We start from the raw sequence: 21,984 nt of genomic DNA, 5'->3' as shown, positions 1-21,984 counted from the left end.
CTTTTTTTCTCATTCTTCTTAATACTTTAACGTTTTTTAACATTATTTACCTATGAAATCTTCAGAACATTTAGTCAATAATATTGTTCTAAACTCTGACAAATTAGGTCAGTAAATATTTATTTAATCAAAGATTATTTTTACCAGTATAATTTCTTCTTGAATTGAAGGAAAGTACCCTAATCCTTCTTTTGTAAATAGCTTAGTAGGGTACAGTAGGACAATATCAGGGAATTTCGATATCTATGATGTCAGGCACTAGCTTTTTCTACCCCAAGTCACGTAATTACAAAACATTAATAGACAGTCGCAAGCTAGTCCTTGTAGAAGATACAAGAACTCAGAATCTGTCTAAGTATCTCTCGTGAAAGACTTGGCTGATAGACGCAAATTAGTGGTGCAGAAGGCACAAATTCTTGCATGTCTCATCTCGTTGTATATGTACTTACTCGACAAATATATCACGACTCAGAAGGTTTAAAAGTTATCTCTATCCGCTAAAGTAGAAATCACAGTTAGAATGCAGTACAGGTAAGATAGGCAATGTATTTCTTACGGGAGAACGGCCGACCACGTTGCCGGTTTGCCCTGAGCGGCGCATCAGGACTGGATTTAAGAATCATAGCTCTGGAATATACGCGCACACCTAAATCGTGATTCAATCATCGATGTATAAATAAGAGAGTTACATTGTCGAACTAAACAATAACATGAAAAAAAAAAATACTATACAAAAAGTAAAATAATATATCAAAAACGCGTATATATTGTAGATAGCTTATCTATAGGTATTTATCAATTTTTACCATTGTAAACACACTCTTTGGGAAATAAAGATAATTATAAAGTCATTAGGAAAAGCGAATCAGTTTTAATCATCATTGTCTACGCAAAGCAAACATGTCTCTTTGTCGATTTGGGTACTGGCCATAAGACCAAAAACTTGTTGACAAAAACTGTGAAAGCTCAGTTCTATTTCATTTTCTCTTAGTATCTGTTGTGAATTTCAAACAGGGTATGACTCTTAGTGTGCAAGTAAAACGTGTGTTGTTAAATATATTGAACTATCATCTGAACTTAAAAAATGGTGACAGCTTGACTATTAGTGTGGAAAAAGTTTCGAAAATGTGCGGTGTGAGTGTTCGCAAAATTTATGACATCTGCGAAGAGACCCAGCAAGGCGAACTGAAACAAACGAACTGAAACAAACAAGGCGAGCTGTACAAAAAGGAAGAAAAACAGTTTCCAGTTCAATTCACGTGAGAATACTTAGGATTAGGGAGTGAAATCTCGAATAAGGAAAATTGTCCATGATTTTTTTTTAGAAAACATAAAAACCAACCGTCGAGAGCATAACGAACAGACTGAAGGATGATGAGGAGCTACCAGCTTTTCAAAAACCACATTTTGTGGGCTAGTAAATGACATGAGCTTTAAATATGGTAAAAGAGGTCGAGATTAGATAATGATGGAAAAAAAAGATATCATATCCTGTAGACACAAGTACCTCAGAAAAATAAAAACATTGAGAAAGAAGGATAATGTAAACCTTGTTTATACCGATTAGTCTTGGAGTAACGTCGGTGCTTCAGTTGAATAGGAATGAAGGGACACAACCATCAAGAATGAGATCATGAGGGTCTAATCATCAGCCTCCCAACATGTATTTTAGGGCTAATATCAAATATCTGCTACAAAGAACTTTTTTCATTTTTATGGTTAAGATGTTACGGTTATTTCAGTATTTCTGTTATTAGTGGTTCCAGATACGTAAATCACTTTACTCTTTCAACCTGTTTGCTATTTAACACCTTAATGTTTTATTAATTTTTCTTTCTATATTTTGTATATAACTCCGCCTGGAATGACTGTTGGGTGGATCGAGTAGCTTAACAGTCTTTTTTGCCGGTCCCAAGCCCGGATAAAGGAGAAAGGTTAAGCGGAAGGCCAACAACCTGCTCTTATAAAAAACAGTCTGTTATGAAAACTGCAAGTTTGTCTCGGAATCGAACAGATACATATGGAAAACGACAATCGCAATGGAAAAGGACTTTGAATGTTGGAACATGGAATGTTCTAAGTTGGTACCGGACGGGAGCATCTATACATGCAATAAAACAGTTAGAAAAAGTAGGAATGTACATTACGACAATACAAGAACTAAGGTGGCTAGACACGGTAAACATAAAAATAGACAAGGCGGTCATTTTCTACAGTGGAAACCAGACAGGAAAACACGAATTTGGCACAGATTTCGTAGTACGAGAAGAATACCTGAACAGTGTTATAAGTTTCAAGTCCATTAGTGACAGACTTTGTTATATTAGACTGAAAGGAAAATGGTACAATATCTCAATTATATCCGCACATGCTCCGACAGAAGATAAAGACGAACATATTAAAGATTACTTCTATGAACAACTCGAAAGAACGCTTGAGAAAATCCCCAAACAAGACATGCAGATAATCTGTGGAGACTTCAATGCAAAAATTGGCAAATAACCTAACCTAAGACCGACAATAGGACAACACAGCCTCCACGATATCTCAAACGACAATGGACAAAGGCTCGTAGAGCTAGCAAACAGAAAATTAAACAGCATCTAAATACAGTAGACCAAAGCAATGATGTCGAAAGGCTATGGCAACAAATGGAAAAATCAATTATGGAGTCAGCAGAACTAATAATAGGAAAAAGCAGGAAGAGAACAAGGAAATGATTTGATAGAGAATGTCAAGAAAAACTACACGATAGACAGATAAAGCGAAACATTATGCTTCAACAAGGAACAGCAGAAAGTAAGGAAAACTATGCAACTTCACGCGGAGAAACAAGAAAATTAATTACGAGAGAAAAAAGGAAGTACGAACAACAGAAATATGAAGAAATGGAAAGGAATGGGCAACAGTCAAATAGTCGAGCATTTTATAAATCAGTGTCAAACGAAAAGAAAGGCTTCAGCCCTAGATGCGCGTATGTACTCAGGAAAAATGATGAATTAATAATAAATGAAAAAGAACTGCTCCAAACATGGCAAGAATATTTCAAAACTTTACTAAACATACATCAAGAGGAAGAACGTGGAGAAAATATATATTTTGGGGTGGACCTACCGGTAGAGGACCCCAAAATATTAACAATTAACAAATTGAAGAACGGAAAAGCTCCAGGCTCTGACAATATACTGGCTGAATTCCTTAAGTATGGAGAAAAAACTCTACATAGACAAATACAAACTAATAACATATATGGAAAGAGGAGCAAATACCAACAAAATGGCATGGAAGTGTAATAATCCCCATCCATAAAAAGGGAGACAAAACCAAGTGCTCTAATTATAGAGTCATCTCCCTACTTAATACGGCATATAAAATCTTAGCGAACATCGTATTAAGTAGGCTGACACAGTTTGTAGAACATTTCATGGGGAAATACCAAGCCAGCTTCAGAAAACATAGATAGACCATAGATCAGATCTTTACTCTAAGACAGCTGCTTGAAAAAGGATGCAGCATTAAAAAGGATCAGATGTGGAATGCAATGGCAGAACTTTCAGTTCCAAAAAAACTTATCCAGCTTGTTAAGTTATGTGTGAATAGCTGTAGATCCAGAATACGGATAGGTAACAAACTCTCAGAATCTTTCGAAATAAGCAGTGGCCTGAAACAAAAAGATGCGCTGTCACCTCTCCTCTTTAATATCATCCTGGAGAAAGTAGTAAGAGCAGCACAACTTAAAACAGAATTACTGACAGTAAATGGACCAAAATTACTACTAGCATACGCAGATGACATTGACATTGTGGGAAACACAGTCACCAATGTAAAGGAGACTTTTAATAACCTGGAGGTAGAGGCAAAGAAAACTGGTCTAAGGGTAAACGAAGAGAAAATCAAATACATGTGCATCAACAGACAAAAGGGACGAGATAGAATAGGGCAAAATGATACAATAGACCCATATAACCTTGAAAGAGTGGAGAGTTTTAAATATCTCGGAGCAACAATCACTGCAGATAACGATATCGAGGAAGAGATTAAAGGAAGAATTCAGGCAGCAAACAGATGTATGTACAGCCTCCACAATAATATTAAATCTAAAAGCCTAACACGAACATCAAAAATTAGAATATATAAAACGGTGATTAGACCGGTGCTCATGTATGGGTGTGAGACGTGGACTCTGACCAAAGAAACTGAAAGAAAACTTAGATGTTTTGAGAGGAAAATTCTCAGAAGAATCTTTGGGCCTTATCACGACATTAATAGCAACCAATACAGAATGAGAACAAATGCTGAGGTCAAGCAGATGTATAGAGCGAGCGATATAGTCCAAGAGATTAAATCCCAGCGTCTAAGATGGACTGGCTATGTCCATACACTCCCTAATAACTGCCTTGCCAAGTTAATATGGGAGGAAGCCCCCACAGGAAGAAGGCCCTTAGGACGTCCATGAATGCGATGGAGAGACAATATATGGTCAGATCTAAGAACAATGGGGCTGCCCACTGACCCATTTATTATGGACGACCGTTCAAGATGGAAGCAAGTTGTGCAGACAGCCAAAACCCACCCCGGGTTGTAGTGCTACGAGAAGAATATTTTTTATACCTTTTATTGTTCCAGTGTTCGGTTAGAGGATTTATATAACGTTTATATTAATCTTATATCCCGATCGTTCAGATTTTTGTTTCTGAAAATTCCTGTTTATCATGTTTAACCCTATCGAAGACTTCGTCGTAATCTATGCTAGCTAGTGTCTGTAGTAACTGTTGTGGTAGCCGTAGCTCAGTGGCTATGTTACTCGCTTAACAAGCTGGAGGGTCCTAGCTTGAATCCCGGCACTGACAAAATTTTCAATTTCTAATTTAACCGAGCTGCCACCGTTCTTCGGAGGGCACGTAAAGCCGTCGGTCCCGGCTACGAAAGTAGCCGTTAAGTCATGTTAGGGGCGCTCGCGCGACCTGAAAACCCTAACACTAGACCTTAGCCAGAAGGTTACACGAACTTTTGGAGTGTATTGGTGTCTATGATTCTTAAGGTTTTTAGCGTATGTGAAATGAGAATAATTGTTCGGTAGTGTTTGCATTCTTTTGAATTCGCCTTATTTATTAGAAGTATAAATATCCATTTTAATATTTCTCGGGAATAATTCCTGTTGTGTACAGTTTATTGAGTAATCTCACCAAAATATTTAGACTTTTGTCCTTGATTAGTTTTAGCGATTAATGCGATAAGTCGCTTGGTATTTGGTCTGGACCAATACTTTTTTTATTATTCTATAATCTATGGTTCTACTTCTCTGTTTAGGTTATTGATAGAGGGATTTTTTGTATCTAGAAATAATACCTCTATATATTTCTTTCATCGGTAATTTTTATTCTGTTTCCATAACGCTATCTAGCAGTATGTTTGAGTTATTTCGTTTTCTTACTCCAGCCAATGCTGTGACTTTTTTACGCAAAATTTAAGTTGTTAATATTTTTGTCATTCAAATTCTTTAAACGTAGCATTCATTAATTATTGTTTGAACCTTTGCCAGATAATAATTTTCTAATTCCAAAAAATCTACTCATCCAATGAAACTCTTTGCTTTCTTTGATACAGATACATCTGATCATTTTGGCTGCTATTTGTGATCAGTTATAAACACGTTCTATTAATTGCCATCTAAATAACTAAAACAAAAAATAAATATATTTCACGAAAAATATTTATTTATAAGTACCAGCACCATTACAAAACGTAACAAAAGAGTATATTCACATTCAAACTAAATATATATTGATACAAAAGATAATTGTATTAATTCTATACATCGTAATACAATAAATAAAGTTACTCTAATAAAAAAAAAAGAAAAAATACAATTAAAAAGCAGCCCTATGCTAAAACTAAATACATCCAATATATTGGGTGATTTTAGTAAGTTAATGATATATAGTGATATAAAAAGATAAATATACACAAGGTATGCCAGTAGTATAAGTCTACAGGGAAAATAAATGAAAAATATGATAGAAATATACTATTCCCTCCCTCAGGATACTCTCCTCCCTTGAGACCCTACAAAGTTTACTGTAAAGATAAACTTTGATAAGATTGATGATCTGCCTTTTAAAAAAATTAATATAGACATAAATAAAAATTTAAATAAATTAAACTAATAAAAAGTACTTTTTGTTAGATCAACTGATCAATAATAGATTGTATTAGAATAGCTATCTGTTATCAAAATAAATTTACACAAACTCTATAAAAGTTCTAATGGTAAAGTTGTGAGTTAGACTTGCATTCAATTTGAGCAATTATATTTGCTTATAAAACAACAATATTATAGTTACATTGAAATTACATATTGTTAAAATGTGTTACATGTGTTTTACAATGTTGTAAATTATTCGGTATATGTATAAAAAATAATAATAACTGAATCTTGGGCCCATGCAATCTAGTGTGTAAGCGTCGGAGCTGGCTCTAGATAGTACGTTCATATGAATTGATTATAATAAGGATTAGCTACCCGCCCGGTAGTCTGTTCAGTTGAACGTGGCATACCCTGAATATTATACGTTCAACTAGGTATATAAAATATTAAATAATTAACAGTGAATAAATTATTATTAAAATTTTACATGCAAAACTAATATACTTGACTGTAGGTATTTTCAATACCAAATTCATTAAATAAATTACTATTTAAGCTGAAGACTCTGGAGATTATATGTATACAGTACCATTAAGTACACCTACTATACTGTGTACTAATATTTTGATAACGATCATCATAACATAATAATTGATAACATCACAATATTGTTACATATTTATTTAATAATTTAAAAACAAACATTAATAGAGAGAGAAATATCTGCTCTAACAAGTTTTTTGCAGATATAGTAATTACTTGATGTATGTAAAAGTGTCTGTAAAAGTCTAAATAAGGGTACTGAATAAAAACATATCGAAAGCTCTGACAACATTATGTTAGGAAATTTTGAAAGTGAAAAAATTGTACAGGCTATAGAGTATACAAGTGTATGAAGGAAATGAGAGGAAAAATGGTGACAATTAGAAAAGAAACTTTCCAGCTTAGGAAATCAACGTTTTGCGGACGATACAGCTCTCCTTGACATCAGCCAAGAATACCTATTGATCTTATACGGCTGGCTGAAAATGAGAGTTGAAGGTTTATGTTTGGAGTTAATGACAGACAAAGATTATGATGGATAGGCAACACAACAATCATCTACATATAACCAAAATTGACCGGTTTGGTACCAAAATGGTAAACTCATTTTTGTATCTGGGATTATTGATCACAGACACATGAACACTTCAGGAGGAGATGTGATCTAGACAAGATCGCTATAGAGACCGATAGACGCACTGAAATGTTCTGCTGGAGAAAAATGTTGTGGATTCTATGAACCGATCATAGAACAAATAATTATATTATAAATAAATTAAAGAAGATCAACAAGAGACTCGCCGGCAAAATCTAACTGCAACAATTAAAATATTTTGGACATGGCACGATCTCAGACAGATTAGAGGAAGTTGCAAAAGACCTAGGCACAATATAATAGAACTGACCAGAAAGAAGTCTGTGGATCCTGACCATACACGATATCACGACGACCTTTAGGGGGTGAGTACGGAAGAAAGAGAAGAGTTTTAAAATATTTTTCACAATTTAATATTGGCTATACTTTTAGTCACATCTTCAAATTCAATTTAAAAGATATTTTGCTTCGCCTGCGAATGTGATTTTTGTGTTAAAATTATTTAAAATATTTCCTTTAAAAAATCCAGTTGTTTTATTTGACATGGTATATGAAACATGTTATTGCGTCTATCATACTCACGTTTTAGTTTTGTAATCCAAATATCGTGAGTTTAAGTCCCCACTTAGGTAAACTTTTTGTGTTTACCTCCGTTTTAATTTTGTTTAGAAAATAATTCGTAGAAAAAATTTGACATAACATCAAATAGAATTGAAACATATAAGACATTTTTCGTATTGTGTTATTTGTTAGATGTATTAAAACACCAGATACAACTTGGCTTGTTATCTAGAATTTCGCGAAACATATAATATCAGTGCCAATTGAGTGATTTTTTAAAAAAATCAATAAAATATAATAGTGTAACAAATATATTTGTGTAAGGAAGCTGGTAGTATAATCCAGAATTGTTCGACGCCACTAATAACAAAAAATAGTACAATAAACGCAACAACCAGAAATATAAAGGATATAGGATTAGGTCTCCTTAAATTTTACGAGGAGTTTTTGACAATAGTTATGACAGTACCGTTTTAGAAAGTGATTTCAGTGACGAAAAATTGTAAACTGTTATATAAGGAAGAAGTTAATAAAGTTAAGTATTTTGTATTTAGAAGAACGACTTATTTATCCACGCAGTGACTTATCTGGGAGCAATTTTTAGAAAAATCTTTAAAATAAAGAAATAAAATGTGATCATATTGAGATAGTTTGGGATCACTACATTAGAGTTGCTTTGAACATAGATATACGAAATATTGGTATGCGAAATCAACTAATATATATGTTTAAAGCACGTGCAAGCATTCTTCATGTGAAAAGCTGCAATAGTGTACACATTAAAAAAAAATTAAATTCTCTATGCATACTTGCTAATGAATCAAACTTAATGACTCATTTATATATTTTAATATAAAAACAGACTTTAAAGAAATACGACATTAAAACTATGATTATTCTTTTGTTGGGACTTAATGTGTTGGTGAAGTAGTAGTTCAGTTGGAATTTAGAATCAAATCGTAGTCTGGCATACCTGCTCGGTATGACTGTAAATATTTTATGTGGTAATCTGAGTGTAGTAGACTTTTCTTAACGGTAGTTTCTTCAGTCATTTGGTTGCGCCATTCCATCTGAAAAAAAAGAAGATATATAGATATTTTCGATATTTAAACAATACTTACTTAGTGTAACATTGACAAAAATGACAATAACCAAAAGGCGTCGGCGCAGAAAGGCGTCAAAATCTCAAGAACATACAACTTTACCGAATAAGGGTGTAAAATTCTTATACACCGCATTCAAAACATTCATCAATTAAAGAGTTTACAAGACTTAATACTTGTGGGCACATAAAATAAAAGAAAAATCTTCAAATTTCACCAAAATTCTATTATTATTGGAAATTTGCTTACTCCAAGTTTAAGAAAATTCGTTCCCTAAATTCAATACCCATTCTTTCTATCTTTTCTCTTCTTTCGAAAGAGAGAGTGTCGTACATATTGCTTAAATTAATCCTTAATATCTTGTATATGAAACATTGTCGTCTTACGTGTCAAATTCTTGCTAAAGATATCTTGTTTATGTAGAATGTACATATCAAAATATGCACTTTCATCATCCTTGACTCTACAACCAATTGGAATATTCCAACATCAGTTTTCATTCTTTCCTATTATTTGCCTTGACGATCAGAAACAGTAAACAATGGAAGCTATCCAAAAAAATGAAAAACAACAAAGCAACAGGAACTGAAATCCTGGCAGAACTTTACAAGTATAGGGTTGAGCACCTAGCCAAGTATTTATATATTATTATAGCACGAGTATAGGAATAAGAGCAAATCTTGAGGGATCTCAAATCTCACAGGGATAACACTTTTGAATACACTCTATAGTTTACACACATCTGAGCCCATGCTCGGAGGAAAATCTTGGCAGATATCAAAATGGATTGAGATCTGGACGGTCAACACTAGACCAGATTCTCGTATTAAGGCAGATCCTTAAAAAACTAGACAATTTGATATAGACACCTTTCACCTGTTTGTAAATTTCAAAGCAGCATGTGATAGCATTGTACGAAGCAAGGTATATGAAAAAATGCAATACTTCGGAATTCCTGGCAAACTTATAATATTGCTAAGGACGACAATGTCAAAAGTCACGAGTAAAGTAAAAATCCAAAGTAGCGATTCTGAAGAATTATGTACAAACAGATGTTCTGGCAAGCCTCCCTTTTAATATTGCCCTCGAAAAAGTTCTAAAATCTACCCAAATATTACCATACGCAGATGATGTGGATCTTGTCGCACGTACGACTCATAAATCCAGAGAGACATGCGGTACACTTTTCAACGTAGCAGAAAAGATGGTCCTGGTAATCAACGAAAATAAAACTGAGCTCATGGCATGAGGGACAGGTCACACAGTTAGAAACATTGAACGTAACTTTAACGTCAATGACTATAATTTTGAAGTTGTTCAACAATTCTCTAAGCTAGGAAGCATTGTAAACACCAACAATAATAGAATAACAAGAAAGACAAAGATAATGTTATATAGAACCTTAATATTGCCTGTTCTAATAGACGGTTGTCTGACATGGGTGATTTCTAACATAGATGAAAATAGGCTATTCGAAAGGAAAGTCCTGAGGAAAATACTAGGTCCAATAAATGAAAATGGAACCTTGCATCGTCGATATAACTTTCAACTATACAATAAACTTATTTATATACCTAAAGGATTAGCCAAAACCAGAGATATAGTAACTGCAATAAAAATTAGACGCCTGCGGTGGGCAGGATATCTAGTCAGAGCAAATGAAAGCTACCCTGTACGATGTATTTTATTGGCGAATCCCGAGGGAACTAGACGAAGAGGTAGGCAAGGTTGAGATGGAGGGATAATGTAGATAAGGATGCCAGGGGGTATTGTCAACTGGCATCAAGCTGCACCAAATAGAACCGAATGGAGAAATCAGCTTAGGAAGGTCGAGGCTTAACTCGGGCCGTAGCACCAATGGTGATAATGATGATTATTTGAGTTGGTTTTTCAGTTTCGCACTCCTAATGTCCTTATGCTTTTCTTCACTTGGTCTTTAAATTTTGCTCTGCGGCTCGTTCTCCTTCTCCTTCCATCCAGTTTTTGGGTGTATATGTGTTTTGCAGATTCCGTCTCATTTAATCTCTCTACATGGCCTACTTGCCGTTTATTTTAATGGATATGTTAGTATCAGATTCACTGTAGAGGAGGTAAGGATCAAAATTATAGCACCTGTGCCATATTTCGCAGTCCCGCAAACCTCTGTACATATACTTATGCATTTTAAGTTTTGATCTGATCTCATTTTAGATCTTAAGTTCGTCTAAGACATAATTGAGGATATAACTCTGGACAATGATAATATAAAAAAATGTTGAGTCGTATATATACTTAGGACACACAATCGAAATAAAAAATCTTAACCTAAAGGCTGATTAAATAGAAGATGTTTCTTAGCATGGACAGTATTTTTGGAAGATTTCAAATATTATACAAATCAAACTTACCAAACACTTTAGAGGCAACAACTTTCGATCAGTACGTATTACCGGTTCTGACATATGGAACTGAAATATGGGCTTTTAATAACAACATAGTCCACAAACTTCAAGTATATAAGAATAATGAAAGACAATCATTAGACGAAGCGAAATGTTGAATGGCGACCGAGAGTAAATAAGAGAAGTAGAGGCAGACCTCAAACCAGATGGACTGATGACACCAAGCGAATGGCTGTTTACGATTGGATACAAAAAACAACAAACAGAAATGAATGGATACATCTAAGAGGGGCTTACCTCCGACGATGGATGGAATAGCTATTGATGATAATTTTAAGTTCAAAGCAGTCTAGGCTCTTCCTCGATTTTCGTCATTATTCATGTTTTCTAAAGCGTCCAATAAATAAAACGTGGGATAAGGCAAGGAGATACATTGTCACCGAAATTATTCATAACGGCATTAGAGTATGCCTTTAAGATGGTCAATTGGGACCACAGAGGAGTAACAATAGACGGCGAAAACATTAACCATCTCCGTTTCGCAGATGACATTGTCCTTATCACATATAATTAATGACAAATATGGTCCCCAATAACCATTTAACTATTCAAAACAAAGTGGTAGAACTGGTGGAGAAATATAGGTATTTGGATTACGAAATAAGAATCAGCAGGGATAACCAAACATGCGAAATTAAAAGATAAATTACTTTAGCGTGAGCAGCCTTTGGAAAACTGCGAGACACACTTAGAGCCAACATACCAATTAGCCTCAAAAGAAAAGTATTTGACCAATGCGTATTACCGGTAATGACCTATGGGGCGGAAACTATGACTCTAACCAAGACTACGGCTTCGAAATTGAGAGTGGCACAGAGACGAATGGAACGGTCTATGCTAGGAGTGACGTTGCGCGACCAAATAAGAAACGAAGATCTGCGAAGAAGGACGAGTATTGCTGATGTTGTGGAACGCATAGCGGAACTAAAATGGAATTGGACAGGCCATGTAGCGAGAATGCATGACCCACGATGGACGAACAAAATTACACATTGGAGGCCAAGAGCAGACAAACGTAGTAGAGAAAGACCACCTACACGTTAGCTGACGACATCAGGCGTATCACGAAAAATTGGCAACAAAGAGTGTAGCATGCAAAAAATTCCTTAAAAACAATCTTATATTCAAATAATAAAAAAAATTCTAGTAAAAGTATAAAATATTGTGGAGTCTTCGTGTTAATATTCTAAATTCCAGTTGCCACTATGAAGTTAAATATGGTTAGATTTATTTGTATGCGTTAGTCTTGAGAATTTTGGGTTGTTTGATGGCAAGTAACGGTGGAGAGGTGAGACGCGAAAAGAGAAGCGGTGCGATACAGATCGATGGAAGGTCAAAAGTTAGGTTGGAAGATTTGGTCAAAAGGGACAGACGTCGTTATGTAGTTTGCAGAGGTCGGCAAAATTTGTTGAAAATAGTAAATTTTACTCTAAGTTATATGTCAGTTTAGAAAGAGTAATAACTATTTTTCTAAGTATCTAAGAGATTTGTGTCGTATACAACAAATTTGGAAAATAATATGTTTCATTGCTGAGTTTCATGATAGGATAGGAGATTCATGTAAGTACTCATTTGTTTCATTTTTTTGTAGTTGTCCCAATCCAATCCCCCTGTTTCATTCACTTATCCACGACCCAGCTACTCCAAATAAACCCTGAGAGCCGTTCGCATAAGTATCGTTTATTTTGCTTGCCCTATCTCCACCCCACTAACTTCTGTCCCAATTTTCAACCCCTTATAACAATACCCTATGTGGTAGGCAAAATATCTTCGTTACAAGAACACAAAATCGCAAAGAATGGAGGAGTTTAAGGGAGGCCTATGTCCAGAAGTGGGCGTGATGAATAAAGGCTGGATGATGATGATGATGATGCTGATGATGATGAAGCTGATGATTATTTATAGAGAAGCCTAAAAAACTAGACTTCTCCAGATCGTAGAGAGAGAGAGAGAGAGAGAGAGAGAGAGAGAGAGAGAGAACTCTAGCGACTTTATCAGTGAGTATTGAATCTCTAGTCTAAATCCCTGTTTTAGTCTTAAACTTGTTTTGTAAAAATACTAGTGTGAAACGATAGGAAAAAACTCGTCTAGTTCAGATTTCGATCAACATTTCGTAGAAACAAAATAATTATAGGTTTGTAAAGATGGGATACAACGGAATGTGCATACGTGTTTTCAAAATAGAGGAGATCAGCCTAATATGTTGGGTTATGGATATCTAACGGTGCTAGCAGTATACTGTAGTATATTTTATTAAGTGTATATGTTTTGTCCTATATAGCTTATAAAAAAATACGTAACTTACCAATTTCTTGTATTTATCTCTTCTTAGAAGATGCTGATTGCCGAAAACTTTTAAGATTTCCGCTCGTTCGCACCATGGCCAAATCATGTAGTCTAACATACCTGGTTTGGTGCCACCGAAGAATGGAGTACCTCTTTCTCTTAGTTCCTTTTCGAAAGTGGAAAGCCCTGTTGATATCACTTCGTCGTCGTTGATGTTCATTCTTCCAATATTCACCATTATTCGGTACATTGTGTTAATCACCTACAACCAATAGTTAATTATATAATGGTAACCTTTAAAATGTGATTGATAAATCAGTTAAATATGTTAAATGCAGTAAATTTGAAATTTCGTACTTCATTTTTGCAATAACTTTGTTTATTATCCAGTTAATGATGGGTACTTCTGAAAAGGAAATAAAGACTTCAACAAGATAGACCATGGATAACGTGAATAATTATTCCAAATAATGAGTGAAGTCAAAAATAATAATCTCAGCTTCGACATTTGGTTCAATTCAGATTGCAAAGATCAAGACATTAGTAAACAGAAATGATGAAAAGGAATCTTTTGCCAATTTCAATTCTTTGCCAATCAACTCAAATTATTATTACATAACTATGAATAGTACAGTTCCAACTACGATCCATTTTATATATTTATTATCAAAGAAGATTACAATAATGGTGGGTAAAATTTACAAAATTTATGCAGAAATAATTCAACGTTGTTAGAAACTACCTATTTAGATCAGCAATGTTAAAAATACCCATTACCATTGCCAAATACGGGACGATAAGGGGACACCTGCAAGAAGGATAATTACATTTCCTGAATTTTTAACCTTGGTGTTTTACACGTACATTATAATAATATCCAAACACTGTGTAAATAAATATGTTTATAAATATATGCATATTTTTTTGTAGTATGTAAACACTTAAGACCAAGTGTTACCACATACACAGAAGCATATGAAGGATGATTCTATAAATTAATTTATTATCTACATCAATGACTTTCATCATAAGTAGGTTATGTAAAAATTTTAACATTAAACATTACACAATTGATTGCTTCAGTATTTATCACACGATGTAACTTCAGAAGGAAGACTGAAAATAAATATTTGGTGTTAAAACTCAAATGGAAATGGTGACACAATGAACAATGAAATAAAACGGAGCCCTCAAAATATACAATTTATATTGTAAGTACAACATTGTACCTATAATATTTTATCCACATCAGAATTTTTAAAAGGTGAAATTATGAAATTAAAATACGAGGGTAAGATGAAAAATTATATACAAAACTAACCCGAATTCTTCATTCAACTGAAGTTTTATAAGGTGTTCAAAATATTAGCTCTAATAACTTATTAGTTTTAGTACATAAATAAAAACACACAAACAGGTTGATTTTTAAAATAAATATAATATACTATGGCATTAAAGTTTCGATATTTGGAAGTTACTTCTAATGGCACAACTTCGATTTTACGAAGTGAGAAAGTAGTACATAATGTGATACAACTTTTAGTGAATGATCGGCGCTTTCATGATCGTCACAAATTGAATACCTACTTATATTACTTTAGTCTATTAAACATCTTACCCTATTAAATTGTTCAATAAGAATTCTATCTTTGGCCTTTTGTAAGGGATCCTTGGGGTAGAGATGGTGTTGGTGATACCTCTCTTCAAGATAATCTACTATTATCAAACTTTCCCAGATAAACTCTCCATTTTCTACTTCTAATGCAGGTACTTTACCGCCGGGTACTCTGTCAAACAGCCAGTCTGGTTTATTGGATAGATTTATATTTACCACTTCATATCTGAAAATAACGATAACGATTTTAAAAATAAAATCTTGGTTCTTGGAATAAAAGGATTTTTTTTAAACGAGTAGTGGGTTATGTGGGAGAATTATTTCCACACCCTATATAGTGAACCACACACAGACGAGATTGTAGAATTGGAAAGCCAAAATGAGTGAATTAAGGACGAAGAAACTCAAAACCAGACGATACTAAGAGGGAAAATAGAACTAACAATAGATATATAATATCAATAATGAGCAGCTCAACTATGGTGGCACATTAATGAATGAAATACAAACTCTATTTAACAAGATATATAAAACAACAAAGGTCCCAGAACATTGGAAACAAAGTATAATTATCCCACTTTTTAAAAAAGGGGAAAATCAGACACCTACAATTATAAAGGGATACTTTTATTAACGCCTCAAAGCTATTTAAAAAAATTTTGGCGGAAAAAGTGTCACAGAGTGACATCAATGAAAAACACCAAGTATTCCGAAATAATAGATCCACCAGAAAAATAGCCGAGAAATCTATTGAATATAATAAAGTTGCCTTGATGTTCTTCATTGACCTTCGCGAGCCTTTGATAGAGTAAGGCTCGCCGATGTTTTGAAACTATTAAAAGAAAAAACTTAAACTAAAAAACAACTGAACATCAGGAACAGCAAATTCATAAGAGCAAACAATAAGCTGCCCAACAATATACCAGTCACAACAGGAATCAGCCCAGTCATCTTTAACGTCCTTATGGATCATATCATCAAAGAAGTAAAAATCTCAGGAAGAGGTGATAGAATGGGCAATACTGAAATAAAATAAAATAATTTGCTATGCTAATGATGCGGTGATAATATCTGCAGATTAGGATAATCTACAGAGAAACTATTATACAGGTTTGAACTAGTAGCAAAAGAATTAAATATGATTATCTCTGTCCAGAAAACGCAGTTTATGACAATATCAAGAGAACCCAGTCATGTCGTTCAATAGTACAAGCAATAGAAATCTAAAATAAAACACAAGCGATAACTGCAGCTAGGATATCAGAATTTTTCGATATGAGTATCGAAAGCAATACACCAATTTACAAAACCTGTGTAAGACCTATTACGACCTAAGCTAGAGACACAAGCAGAAACGATTATTACTATGCAACTACTAAGAATGACGGAAATGAAGACCCTAAGATTAATTACTGGCAAAACACATAGAGATAGAGTGAGCAGCAGCGATATCAGAACCTTGAGTAATATCTAAAACGCTGTAGAATGTTCTAAAGTCAGAAAAAGAGCATGGAGGTTCCACGTTGATAAAATGGGTGATAATAGACTTACAAATACTGCAAAGGAAAAGAAACCGAACACCAGCAGACCACCCAGAAGACCACACAAAAGCTGGTATGAAAGTTAGACAACGAAATCTAAACCTAGGCTACAACTTTGAAAAAACAAGACATTGTCTTAAAATAAGAAGAAAAAGAAAGAGAATAAGACTTTTATAAGAACTTATATTTATACACCGGTATTTAGGCGCTACGTCCTTCCGGTAGGGATCTATGGAGGAGTATCACCGAGACGCAAGCCCTTATCTCTTGCCGTACTGCTCCACCATAGGCCGATCAGACACCAGCATATATTCTAGTCTAAGCCGCAGATTCATCTACAATTTTAAACTGCTATATTAGCCTTTTTTATTTTTCTGTACACCGAGCCGGGGCTCGAACCAACATTCACTGAACCATTCGACAGTGAAGCGAATGAGAATCGGCCGCCTAGCCCGCTTGGGTATCTGACCGACTATATATAAGAAGACTGTATAAGAACTTAATTATCAAAAAAAAAACTGTTCAAAATGTTTTTCCTAATATAATAATAAAGTCCGTTTCCGAACTCCTCTCTAACATTTTGTAAAACTTCATAAAATTCAAGTAATTATTGATTTAAGTTCATCAATATCGTGGAGTTGTGTTACATTAACCCATTAAGGGCCGAGACAATAAACAAAGAGAAATTTGACAATTGATTTATTAGATTGGATTAAAAACACATAAATTAAGACTAATTTACAACCAAAAAGAATTTTTTTTCTCATGAAAGGAAAAACAGGTGGGTGCGTATACGCACCTTTGGCCGAATACGCATACAATTTTTAAAAAAGGAACATATTGTATCTTAACTGTAAATTAAATTTTAAGATGAAAATTTTCGAACAATTCGGGGTGTAGCTGCACTGTACACTTTTTACATAAATAAATAGTATTACTTTTGCACATCCGACATTTTCTTCTTGCACGGTTCTTGCATGTTAGTAAACAACGGCCACCACCACTTTTTTCCTCTTATTTTAATACGGTAATTCGCAATGCCATTATCATGCAGATCCACTCCACCCATGTATTGGTTATATTGGTGAATTATATTAGGCTGAGGGATAAGAATTTCTTTGTGTTCTTTACGGTTATAACGTTTAGTTTGCATAAGGGGTAAAACGTCACATGTATTTTTCATTACAGTCACTACTGAATTATCGTTCCATCTTGTCACCAAAACTTCTAAATTGGAATCGAATGCACATGTATATGAACCTCTTTCCTTTTTTTTCATAATTTTGTTTTCTTCTAGAGGACACTTAGCAGTGCGATTTTCCCTTACTGTTCCTGTTGTAAAGAATCCTTTTTCTTTCAATAGTCCAAAAAGAGCTTCGACCAATACATATCAACTTGAGGCAGAGTGTGATAACCAGATAATATACATATGCCAATAAATTTTTTTAAATCTGTATCATTCATTTCAAAATCGTGACGGTTATTCTGCGATGCATAAATATTTGTAAAATATCGAATGCTCTCACTTACTTCTTTATCAAAAAAGAGTGAAAAAACTTCAATAGGTAACTTGCCTCCATGGTTGGCTTTTATATTTTCTAAATATCGATCAGACTGATGTTGAATTACTGCCGAGTACAAAGGAGTATCTGTTTTTACCCAACTTGGGACAAATTTGGATTTATTATTTTTGCCTGGTTCTTTCTTTGGACGTTTTGATCTGTGGTTCAGAGGAATATCATCATCAGAATCGTCAGAATTCCCATTCACTTGTATTTCATATGTACCTGCAATATCTGTTTTTATTCCTTCTTCACCAATAATATTATCATCAATGTCTTCTACATCGGAAATTTCATCTGTTTCCGGCGGCACATAAACCACATCAAGTGAGTCAGCATTTTCACAGTCTAAGTCTTCTTCTAACAAAGCCATTAACTCTTTAGTAGTTAGTGCCCTCTTCATTTCATATTTCGAGAATTTACTAAAATAAACAAAAAAATGCACTACTACTACTACTATATACACGCATTCATATGATAATAATTTAGCTTAACTCATTTCAACTTATATGGAATATAAAACAAATAAACACAAGGAAACTTTCAAACTGATTTAAGTGTATTAAAGTGTATTGACTATTGACGAGATCGTAATTTCAGATTGTTTAGTCTATGAAAAAAATATAATATGGTTTCGGCCAAAGGTGCGTATACGAATCCATCGTATAAACATGCAATTATAGACTTTATTTTTAAAGTATGAATGAATAAGTTTTTAGAATAATAAAAATTTCAACATATTTTTATAATTATAGAATACAAAATATGAATTAAGTTTATACTTAGTATCGGAAAAATTTTTTGTATGAAGATGTGCATAAATCATTAAATTATGCAAAATTATAATAATCTTAAAATATTTAAAAATAATATTTTTGTCAAAAGAAAAATGATACTATACACCTCAATCTATTGAGATGTTACTTCAATAAAAAGAAAACATTAAAAAAATTATTTTCGGGCCAAAAAAAATTAACAATAAAGGTTGCGTTTACGCACCTTTGGCCGTAAATGAGTTAAAAACAGATTTAAGATGACCCAAAAAAGAAGTCTAACGGATTTAACTCCGTTGAACTAGGAAGCTATTTAATTAATTCCCTTTTACCAGTTCATCTATTCGGAAATCTCTCTTTTAACGACTGTCTATGAGTTGGAGTTCCCCCGTCCTGTATGACTAAATTTACCTTCGACGAGAATTTGAGTTTCTAGCTTGACCATCGTAAGAGGATTATAGGAAAATATGGTCATCTGCAAAACTTAGCGTATATAAAATGCAGTCATTATGAATGGGTCATATGTTTCTTCATTTTTCCACTGTATATTATAAGCAACAACCTTACTTCAGTCCTTTGATTTTATTTTGTTAATGTCAGCTTTAATTGGTTCTTATGAATGATTGTAACATATTCAAAACTTGACTTTCCTTGTTGATCTAAGATTATTTGTATTCACTTGCAATTATATCACTATTATATATCATATATCGTCGATAAACCAATTATAACACTATTTATTTAAAAGGTCACATGTTATAGTAAACTAAAAACAAGCTTTTTCTAAAAAAGTGTAACAGTATCCAACATTATTTCCAAAAGAGTCTTTTTGTATCTATTTTATAATCTATGAATATTAATATATTAAAATGGTAATATTGATTTATTTTTAATTACATAAAAAATTCCAGATAAACATAAATTTAAAAGTTTTGTGCATTAATATTATAGATAATAACTAAAAATTTATATAAATACATAAAATATAAAAAAAAACTTTTGCCGAAACCCGGGATCGAACCAGGGACCTTTAGATCTTCAGTCTAACGCTCTCCCAACTGAGCTATTTCGGCTATACAAAGATGTTTTAAAAGTGGGTAGTTTACTTACGATATTTTTTTAGCGTCCAATACCAAGATTACACGTTGTGAATATGGACAAAATCGATTACTATACAATCGGATTTTATGGCCTTTTAATGCTGGAGGTGCTTTTGAACCTGAAATAAATTACGCATAATGTAGTTTGTAGTTTATTGCAATCTTAATAGTTCATGACTTAATCAATCGCAACAATCATACGGTAAACATAGACCTCTAAGAATAAATAGCAAGAAATAACTACATTAAATCAATTAGTATAACCATAATTAATGTGAATTAATGTTTTAGTTTCTGTAAATTATTTTCAAAGTAAATCTGAATGATAATACACAAAAAAAGTAAACAAAAATATAACAAGTAAACAAGAACTGGTTCATATTTTCCTAGTGGAGTGGAGAATTCTAAATTCACCTCTAAAGAATCCTGAAGATTTATAAAAAATCTGAGGTCAAACAAAAAGGAAGAAGTGGTGATAAATCCCAGAACAGCATGTTCTGGGATTTATCATGTTCGGACCATGTCCGCACCAATCTCCGCGCCAATCCTCACGCTGGCCCCCACGATAACCTCCACTCAAGCCACGTCACCATCGACAGTATAAATGACCCGTCCTCTATTCCCAGCACCAGTAATGCTTTGATAAGTGATTTGTGTAGTCGTATCTGGGGGCTCGGGAGACTGAGACCTCGGAAGCCCGGAAGAAGACATCAGAGAGGATGTCGAAAGCTCGGCGTAATGAAAAAAATAAACGCAATACCTATGTATAAAAAGAAGAAGAAGTACATAGCTAGACTCTCCTCCTCAATAAACTCATCGCAATGGTAAAGAAAATCCTATAGGAGAATTATGGGCGAAGATCGTGATTATTCGTCAGCGTTAATCCACTAAGTAGTCAATATCCCTACAATCCAAAATGGAATCGGAAACCTCAGTAAAAGGTACGTTTTGAGAACTGTAGAAATCTCGAATACCAGACCAAAGGAGATCCTTTAAACACCATGCTATCACCGAAGGCAAGTACTACTACCAGAATTTCCCAAAAAAGTTCCGTGCCTGCCATCTAACCTTCTAAGCTTGATACACATCGAATTTCCTAATCAGTACTTTAACACACTTGAATTAACCCACTAAGTCTATCAAAGTCCAACCTTCGACACCATATAAAAAAATAGAGAACACGTAATACCTTATTAATGTAATCTTCAGTGTCAAAGTAATATTGTTCCCACATAAGATTTTATTCATCTCCAAAAATGCAGCGCTGGCCTTCTCCGTACGTATTCTAATCTCTTTGCTCATGTACCAGTTCTCATTTAGATCACAACCAAGATAAGTGATACTGTTGGATCTCTCCAGTTGTTCTCCATGAGCAGTTACCACTTCTGGTTGTATTGGCGCTTTACTTTTAACTATTACCTTTGTCTTTGTGGTGTTTAGCTTCAGTCCATATTCATCTCACGTTGTGGTAATCCTATTAATCAGATTCGTAACTATTTGCAATTAACACCGTGTCATTCGCGTACCTCAAATTATCAATATTGATTGATTATCAATATTCATGATTAATATATTCTTTATATACTCTCCAATCCAGAATCCCGTAAAAAAACGAGGTCGTCATAAATTGTTCCTATTTCGTTTAAAGTTACTTCGATATGTCCTTTATTTTAGCTTCATTGTTGCTGCTCTTCTGTTTCTGTTTCTGTTTCTATG

General features: G+C 33.9%; 1 protein-coding gene and 1 non-coding gene across 2 annotated transcripts in view; both read right to left on the bottom strand.

Moving 5' to 3' along the window:
- Positions 1-5,695: 5,695 nt before the first annotated feature.
- The window catches only part of LOC140437453 (pyrimidodiazepine synthase-like), a 35,466-nt gene continuing 19,177 nt past the window's right edge, over positions 5,696-21,984 (bottom strand). The window contains exons 2-5 of the mRNA XM_072526993.1: positions 20,279-20,387; positions 15,296-15,518; positions 13,697-13,939; positions 5,696-8,917 (exon numbers count right to left, since the gene is read on the bottom strand). Of these exons, the coding sequence (XP_072383094.1) occupies positions 8,783-8,917; positions 13,697-13,939; positions 15,296-15,518; positions 20,279-20,387 (710 nt within the window). The 3' untranslated portion in view covers positions 5,696-8,782. The remainder of the gene's footprint in view (positions 8,918-13,696; positions 13,940-15,295; positions 15,519-20,278; positions 20,388-21,984) is intronic.
- On the bottom strand, positions 20,169-20,241 carry TRNAF-GAA (transfer RNA phenylalanine (anticodon GAA)). Its single transcript has one exon. It is a non-coding gene; the product is annotated as a tRNA-Phe (tRNA).

The sequence above is a fragment of the Diabrotica undecimpunctata genome, chromosome 3 (genome assembly GCF_040954645.1).
Source record: "Diabrotica undecimpunctata isolate CICGRU chromosome 3, icDiaUnde3, whole genome shotgun sequence".
Lineage (NCBI taxonomy): Eukaryota > Metazoa > Arthropoda > Insecta > Coleoptera > Chrysomelidae > Diabrotica > Diabrotica undecimpunctata.
Note: the sequence above shows the minus strand (reverse complement) of the source record. Positions and strands in the feature narration are given on the sequence as shown.